Source organism: Somniosus microcephalus, chromosome 2, assembly GCF_052327205.1.
Source record: "Somniosus microcephalus isolate GS21.2 chromosome 2, FLI_Smic_1.0, whole genome shotgun sequence".
Lineage (NCBI taxonomy): Eukaryota > Metazoa > Chordata > Chondrichthyes > Squaliformes > Somniosidae > Somniosus > Somniosus microcephalus.
In genome coordinates, this window is record NC_140988.1 from 26650808 (window position 1) to 26659938 (window position 9131).

The 9131-nt window shown below is 42.3% G+C and overlaps 1 protein-coding gene across 1 annotated transcript; it reads left to right on the forward strand.

Moving 5' to 3' along the window:
- Window positions 1-5800: 5800 nt before the first annotated feature.
- Window positions 5801-7474, forward strand: msx1a (muscle segment homeobox 1a). Its single transcript, XM_086003550.1, has 2 exons — window positions 5801-6555; window positions 6860-7474. The coding sequence occupies exons 1-2, from the start codon at window positions 6096-6098 to the stop codon at window positions 7282-7284; spliced, it is 885 nt and encodes a 294-aa protein (XP_085859676.1). The 5' UTR covers window positions 5801-6095; the 3' UTR covers window positions 7285-7474.
- The last annotated feature ends 1657 nt before the right edge of the window (window positions 7475-9131 follow it).

Consider the following 9131-nt stretch of genomic DNA (forward strand, 5'->3'; position numbering starts at 1 on the left):
ATGTGACAATCCTGCAATAATAGTTTATTTCACCCTGTACCCAATGGGGCATTGAAGTCGCGGATATCTCTAAGTATTCTGATATCACACAAAATCTGCACATACAAGCCATACTAGAAATATCCACCCCGTGAAAGAGTACTCGGTCGGATTGAGTAATGACCGTGGGTTTCCTCCGGGTGCTCCGGTTTCCTCCCACAGTCCAAAGATGTGCAGGTTAGGTTGATTTGGCTATGATAAATTGACCCTTAGTGTTAGGGGATTAAATACGTGGGGTTACAGGGATAGGGTGGGATATGTGTCGGTGCAGGCTCAATGGGCCGAAATGGCCTCTATCTGCACTGTGGGGTTTCTGTGATTCTGTGATTCTGGAAGAGGTGTGATCGCTTGTTGATCGCTGCAATATTTGTCAAACTTTCAAAACGAATGTGGTCCGATTGCAAGTTTCCTTCTGCATTGCTGTGCCACCTGATCGTCTTTACTGACAAGCCTGTACTTTTCCCTATTTCGAGTCCTAGTGCACGGGGAGGGGGGGGGGGGGGGGGTCGTTTCCCTCGGTGTCCTGGTTTATTTTTTATTGTTGTACTGTGAGGGAAACACATCCGCACTTGGCTGCGTTACCTGCCTCCCATTCTGTGCTAATGGGGAAAGAAAATGTGATACTATCATTTTTGTCTGAGGAAATTGTGTAATGGTCTGTGCACTGGACGTGAATCATTTAAATTCAGCTGCACTCAGTAATAATCACTAATAGCCGATAGCTTAAGCGAAGAAAGATGATGAGAAAGAATAAACTGTGTTTAGGATGACTTATAAACTGTACGTTAGTAAATACAGCGAGTGTCCTGTCTGTACACGCCGCTTAAATCGTGATGTGATAGAATCATATCCAACGCATTTTCAAATGGAAAACGCGTTATATCAAATCCATTCAATCCTTTTGATTTCTTTGACTTTTTAAAGCTTAATTTCGTTCATTCTAATTCAGTAACAGACCGGTTTGTTCATTTTATTTTACGTTTTCTAACACAATTGCTCTGGAGAAAACGTCCAATATTGCTAGCCATCTCAATAGTAACATCGATCATTTCTTACTTCAAAGGGTTTAATAGAAATAAGATAGCCCGTGCGATCCCAGGCTTGGCTTGGAGAGGTGGAGAGTTCGTGACATTTTCACACAAGGTAACAGCAGCGTCGATAAAAATCATCCAAACTTTATTATATATTATATCTCTCTCATATAACCCGTTTATTGATTTGGAGGATTCTCACCAGCAAATCCTACTGTAAAGGTGGCGCCCTGTAAACGATCAATGGATTAAATAGCAATTGGGAAAAACTTATGAATATTACAAGCGTCGGGAGCGCTTCAGATGTTCCCATTCTATTCTCCTGGAGATAAAATGGTCTTCCAATAATTCATATTTATCAGCACCAATCTACAGAACATATCTAATAAGCTGGACAGAGTAACCCACTGTTGTATGTCAGCGCGGTGTTTCTCATTAACCAGGTCCGTCCTCGATCAGCATCTTTCAACAACTATGACTGCCGCGAAGTTAGGTGGCGCATCGTGTTCCTTTTGTAAAATATATAATAAAGAGTGACATAAATATGTCCACTGCCTGGCATCTCTGTAAACAGTATTATAGGGATCTTACAATGTTGATGGTATCAAGCGTGGCGGAACAGTGATTTTTAAAAAAACTGCAAATGTAGGAAATTCCCACCAAGGCCTGTCAGCATCTGAAAGAGGAGCTTTGGTCAGGACGTCAATCAAAATCGTTGCCCGTGTGAGTGTACTCATACGGTGTAAACGTTAAATACATAAACGAAGATTATTTTTCTGAGGGATATTTGGGTAGTATCGTTAAGTATTTATACTTTATTATTTGTGTCATTATAATATATTAAATATATATAAGTATCTGAAGGAAATAAAAATTGCAGGGCTACAGGGAAAGGGCAGGGGAGTGGGACAAACGGGATTGCTCTTGCAGAGAGCCGGTACAGGCTCGACGGGCCGAATGGCCTCCTGCTGTGCTGTAACCATTCTATGATTCTAAATGCCACTTCCGAGCATTTATCTTAAGTGGCAAGTGAAGTAGCTCACGGCTTATCGGTCTGTGCAGCCATTTCTTCAAAGCCTCGACCCAGCTTCTAATTACCGTCAGACGATGCTAAAAATGTTGCTTGTCATTTTGTATGGTATCATTAAGACATAAAGCATCTTAACTCTTTCATACAGCGGTTCAATAATAGCTTGCATGCGCGTGTTTTTTTGTGTGTGTGTGTAATTACTGGACACATAGGCTCAAGAAATATATTTCCTGTGTGGAAGCCCACTCAGGAAAAGGATGAGTTAATTTTAGGGTCTAAAAATGAAGCACAGACGCCTCGTTAGACGGATTGTAATAAGAATCTATGTATAAAAACAAATTTGTGAATTGCCTATCCCTACATTCCAATTTGAAAGATAACGCCTTACTCCAAATTATATTGGCGTCAGAAGTGACCCTAGTAATTTTCGGCTGCATTGAAGTCTGGATTAACAGAAGGTCAGCTTGAAATATATGACAGTTAAACAGTCTCTGCGGGGGAAGCCACTCGTCCCTTTCATCCTGATAATATACTTGAAATAATAATCTCCCCCTATTGAATAGCCATCGCTAAGGTGTGTGTAAGGGTGAAAGGTTATATCTTGATTGCCCCACAGATCCAGTTTTGAAAATATTGTATCATTCCCTGTCTAACCCCTTGGACACTATTTCAGCTTTTAAAAAACAGGCAATTTTCTTTCCAAATGGAAGCAGAGAAACGTTCAGAATCAAAGAGGCTTTAATAATCAAAGCATTAATAGGATTAAAATAAATACCGTGTTGTTACATTTTATTCTGTAGTGGAAAGGGCACTGGAGCTTCGGATGGTTAAGGTTATGTGTGAAAAGTCGGATAATGCTCGTGGACATTAACAGGGAAAAAGGGGACAGGTCTGAAGTTAATTGGAAAACATCAAAGAACTGGGATTTGTGAGGGAGCATCACTGCATACAAGTATGCGCGTGAAATATGGAGCTGTTTGAAATAAGTCTCCCTTCCCCGGCCTACCACAAACGCCACAACAAAAGTTCATGTGCTCCCCGCTAGCTACCGTCCTTTTAGCTTTCCAATGAAGTTAGTGAACGTGTTTATACAAGTGTGTCTGAGCAAGAGACTCGGAGACATACAGTGGGGAAACTTTGCCCTTTGTTCTCTTTATGATATCGCGATGTGATAAACGATAAGGCGAGATTGATTTTCACTTAATTGGGCATTGCCCGTTATCTCGGCCAAAGATGTTATGTTTACTTTTACTTCAGAGAAATAACTAATTACTATGTTTGTGAATTCCGGTTTCTTTTTGTAAATGAATGTAAGCAATAGGAGGGGGAAAGTGTTTGTCCTACAGTCTCCTGATAAAATAAGATAAAATATATCATTTGTCTATAATACATCACAGAGCCCGCAACATTCAAAGGAATTCGACAATCCAGCTTTATTTAACTGTAATTACTGCGTTACAAAAAGATCAGGGCAGTCTTGCGTAAATTAAAGGCGTAGTTTGTTTATTAATCTTCATTTATAATCATAGCTATGCCCCGTTGGGCGAGCAGCAAATTATACAAAGCATGAAATCTCTCATCCTACACTCTACAAGTAATTCTTTAATATTCCCTATCATTAAATTAACATGAAATGAAACGTTTGTATAAAGCAAGGCTGAAATTGTGTGTGTATGCATGTGTGTGTTTTAAACCAGAAAATCTCATCAGGACAGCATTTCCAATTGGTATTTCCCCCAGCAAAGCCTGGGCAAACCACGGGAGTGTTCGGGTATGCTTGACATCTTGAGGTTTAAATAACCGTAAGGCATTGTTACTCGCTGGCAGCAAAGTGCCTCGTTACGCCTGATTGGGCTAATTGCTTTGAAATAGGATATATTATCTATAATTATATAGATCTTGGAGGAGACGGCCAGCCTTTTTCTTTCATCTTTTCCAAGTGCATCATAATTTCGCGATCAAATTAATTTGGCGGACTTGAAATACTGCATTCCTTTCACGGATGCGAACTCCAAAGGGTTGAACTGCAGTCTTAAAGCGACAGTATCCGTTTTACTGACCTGCGTAGGTTTGGCAGTTAAAATGACCCAAACAACTAAATGAATACCCTTTCCAGATTTATCTCTGTTTTGAGGCCATATTCTTGCACACTTATTACTGCCTATTTCTCAGGATCCTTGTATTTTGCGAAACACGCCCAATAAACTGCTTATTTAGAAGCGCCCAGATAATGCATACAACTGTTGAAGATATCGTTCATCCAAGATACATAAATTCGCCACCATGTTTATTTGAGGAATTTGTAGTAAATAGCATGGTGTTCTTTTAATCCGCCGGAGATGATGTTTAAGCATTTCCAATCGAATATTATACAGCCCCCATAGGATTGTCTTGGTGTGTTGCCCCCGTAGACAAATCTAAACAGGAATCGTCCTGTCGCCAACTCCATGAGGAATACTCCCCTTCTCTATTCACTAATTTGAGTTTAATAATGACACACGAACGTCCCTCCAGCGGCTCCCAGCTTCCTCGTTCTCGGCCACCAACCCGTATTTTGTTGTGTTGTGATTAAGATAAAACAATCATGGCTCTTCGCCTGCCACGTTCATTACATTGAACGCGTGGTCTGGGATGCTAATTGCGCAATATTGTTATCTAATGCCACTGTCCCATATTTCGAATACAAAGACGATTAACCCGAATACCAAGCAGCCATTCCTTATAGCCCACGTGCCAGTTTGGGATTTCTTTGCAAGTGTTCTCGAGAAGGAAGTGGTGTGCATTTCTTTAGCCAGTCGTGGTAAAATTATTGCAGCTTGTGGGATCCTATGGAACGGAGAAGTCACGCCAACGAACAATGTAATGGCTATCAGACAGAGAGCAAAAAATGCTCTAATATTTGTACAGGTTACAATTCGGGCTTCTTTTTTAAATTGTTATTCCCTAAAGATGACACTCATATTACATTGTAATTTAATTATATTACAAATGTTCTTGCTAGGCATAGAACTAAACATATCGGTCATAACATTTGGAAATTAAGTACTGAGGCTGCTGTGTTTCGTTTAATATATATATAACCAGAGTACATTTGAGAAAATATACATGTCATTACTGGCGGAGCCCTGTCGGCGGCCCACGGAATAAAATACGCTCCCACTCTTTTTTTAATATTAACACGGAATTGTTCCCCAAACTCCTCCAAAGTGGCGTGCGATCGCTTAAGAGCCATCATTTTCAAACTCAATGGCCTGATGTCCTAGGGCTAGGGCGGGCTGGCGAGGGCGGGCTGTTCTCTTGATCCGGAGCAACTTTTGAATACTCTCCCTGAAGTTGGTCCCTTTGATCGCGCCGCCGCTGGCGCCTAAAAACAACATAAACTTGTCTGCCTATTAAAGCCACTGACTAATCGTGACAGATTGCTGAGACTCACAATTAGCAACCTAGATGCTAGTCAGAGAAACAAAGGCAAAATGTCTCCAGAGAGGAAAAAATGCAATGATTAGAATCGATTTTTTTTGGGGGGGGGGGGAACCGGCTGGAATTCCGATTTTATTTCTTCACTAATTTCAATGCAAACTTATCCTCTCCCACCCCACCCCCCCATCTCGCATGGCTCCAGTTAAAAGGGAAATTGAACTCGCTGTCACCGTGCCTCCCCCAACCAGATAATTACCCTTAAATTGCCCGACGAGCACTTGTGTTTATACGAGATTAGAGCCCCGGAGCTATCAATAAACTCTTCCCAGCAAGTGGCCAATCAGATTAAGTGCTAATTTATTTCGAAAGATTATTGATGGCGGGCACGGCGAGCCAGCCAATAGCAGCGCTCTGACCCACCCCTGAAGGTGCTGATTGGACAGCGCCCCCGCAAAGTCTCTCTTCTTAACGCCCGGAGCCCAGTGGCATGAGGAATTTGACAATGTTTTGAAGCGGGGATTCCAGGACCAGGCCCAGCACCATCGGGGCGCTTTGCAAATTTGTTCTTTTTTTTAATGCTGCATTTGGAAAGGGATCGACTCTATATGGCCCCTTGTTCCGCCATGAGTGCCGTGCAAGTGACGACAGGCGGCGTGAAAAGCCAAGAGCCCCGCTCCTCCAGCAAAGGGCTGCAGACCGGCGCGAAGTTCGCGGCGGACGAGGAGATGGACAGACCCAAAGCTTCCCCCGCGCCGCTCCCGTTCAGCGTCGAGGCGCTCATGTCGGACAGGAAACCCAGCCGAGATGGCTCGGCTCCCGACGGCGGGCCGCTTGTTGGCACCTCGCAGAACCTCAGCCCTCGAATCGGCGGCTTGCCGGCGCAGGAGACGCTGCCCACCGCGCTGCCGGCGAACACTTCCTACACGGTGGAGGGACTGTTAAAAATATCTGAAGACGCACTTGTCAAATCGGAGAGCACGGAGCGACAAGATCGGGCGCCGTGGATGCAAGATTCTCGGTTTTCCCCGCCTCCCAGTAAGTGAGACCTTGCTTAGCATCTGCTTATAGATCTTATAAAAACAGGATCCTTTCAAACTTGACTTGTAATATTGCTATAATCTAACGTGTGGCATGGAATGGCTCCCAATCCAAGTTACTTAATGCCCAACTATCAGCCCACTGATATTTGAAAGCTAAAACTTGGTTCGAGAGAACCGGGATTGTATAACTTTTCAAATTTTAAAACTATTTCGGTTGTAAACGTTAAGATAATTGGGTTTTTTGGGTGAGGGTGAGTGCAAATGAATCTTAATTAACTTGGTATTTATATTTATTTTAGGGCGAATGAGTCCTCCTGCCTGCACTCTCCGAAAACACAAAACCAACCGCAAACCCAGGACTCCTTTCACCACCTCGCAGTTACTGGCCCTGGAGCGCAAATTCCGCCAAAAACAGTACCTGTCCATCGCCGAGAGAGCGGAGTTCTCCAGCTCACTCAACCTCACAGAGACTCAAGTGAAAATCTGGTTTCAGAATCGCAGGGCGAAAGCCAAACGACTGCAAGAAGCCGAACTGGAGAAACTGAAAATGGCAGCTAAACCTATGCTGCCACCAGCGTTTGGGATCAGTTTTCCCATCGGTACTCCAGTCCCTGCAACCTCTCTTTATGGAGCCTCTCACCATTTCCACAGACCCACTTTACCAGTATCTCCAGTTGGACTATATGCTGCTCACGTCGGATATAGCATGTATCATTTAGCTTGAAAGGAACCGAGAGGGAAGTGGAAGAAAGTACTCTTTATATTAAAAAGAACAAATTCTATTGAACTTTTCTTCCCCGTCTGTTTTTGCAAAGATTCCCCCGTTGGCAGGGAGTTTGTGTACTATGTAATATACTGTATATTTGAAGTTTTATCATTTATATTATGCATATATTTGTTAAATAAATGTAAGTGTTTCAAGTAGCTTCTTAAAGTGATAGTGTTTTTATTTGAAATCGTTTCAGAACTTTACACTGAAATCGATGTTGACAATTCACAACCCAATGTTGGCACTCCGACTAATCGGTTCTCTAGATTTGTTTTCCAAACCAAAGCGTGCTCTTGACTGCAGGGACATCATCTTTGTTTACATATACAGTAATATCTAAAGTAAACAGTTCTGGCTGTTTTATACTATGTTTTCTCCAGCAGTTTCTACAGCATTGTTTTTAAATGAATTTGACGTATCTGCAGTTGCATTTATTTTCGGTCCTGTCGATTTTCCAATAAGACAAACACTTAAAGGAAATTACAGCTCAGTTTAAAAATAACTGGCTTTAAAAGTCTTAACCGACTTAAACGCAGCAAATTGAATGATGCCGTTCTGTTGTGCGTTGAGGATTTTGGTGTTAGACTGTGTATTTACACTGTCATTATCGATTTGCGGGCAACTGAAATATTTCTACAGCTGGTACCTATTGCTTTGAAGAATTCTCTAGGTTTTTGCGTCGGCGCCGACGCTCTGAGGGACCACCGTTTTACAAACCCGAAGTATTTCTGGACTTTGAAACTATTCAAAATCGTTCTCTGCTTTTAATATATGATTGGTTACATCATCATAGATATTTGTGTCAAAGCGGTTTTGTGCATCAAATTCATATCGTTTTATAGTGAAAATTGGTCCACTACTTTTCATTTTAGTTAATGGGAGAATTATATCGATTAATAAAACCATTGCCCCCTTCCCTGCCCCCCCCCCCCCCCCTTCCCTGGTCCTGTTGTACGGAAAGGTAATTCTAGGAGTCAATGGTTGCAAAGAGACCCACATGAACAACTTTTTTTTTTCTTCCGGTTTTGAGAGTCCACGAGTTCTTCACCCGTCCCACCTCTTTCTATATTCGCCTTCCCTGAGGTTAAAAAAAAACCCCAAGTGACCAGGACTTTTGTCACTTTTGACCCTTCGGCTCGAGTCTGCTGGTTTAATCTTTAAGCTTTGTCTTTCTTCGCTCTCTAGCTGAGGGAAGTCTTTGGCCAATAATTGCTGTAATGAGCAAGAAAAGGCAATCTTCTGCAGGCGCAGTGTGGCTCCAGTTTGACTGTAGCTGGGGGGCAAAGCGGAACCCCTTATCATTCCAAAAAACTGGAATAACTTTTCCCTCTTCCACTAGAGGCTCAGTAACGTTTCCTTTATACTTCTGTGATCATTTCCTATCGCGAATAATGGGATTTCATGAAATCCTGTGACAACAGAATTATTTCCAGATTTAAAAGAAAAACCTATTGATTATATATTTTACACTTATTATGTCCCCAGTACCTGATTGTTAATTCTGTGGGGCGCAGATCAGGCGGCTTTTTAAAAGATGTTTCAACAGGTCTATTAGTTTATTTCCTTGCAAGCTACCACTATCAAGGCATTTTGAGGGCTCTGTTTGGGATTATTAGGCATGACAATGCAAAACAGGATCCAGAAAGCCTCCCTTTTAACTTCAAGGGGCAAAAATCAAGAGCGTGACCTCGAGCAAAAGTCCCGCTTATTGTTTCGGAACCGATTTTTCACGGGTGGCTGAGGCAGTGAACCCCCTGTCCATCGCCCCCGCCGGTTTTTTTTAATATAAAACTTCAATGGCG

Bases quoted from the DNA above. Each gene is read 5' to 3' on its own strand.
- msx1a (XM_086003550.1), top strand. From the start codon at position 6,096: ATGCTGCATTTGGAAAGGGATCGACTCTATATGGCCCCTTGTTCCGCC. The intron at 6,556-6,859 runs GTAAGTGAGACC...TATTTATTTTAG, and splicing joins TCGGTTTTCCCCGCCTCCCA to GGCGAATGAGTCCTCCTGCC.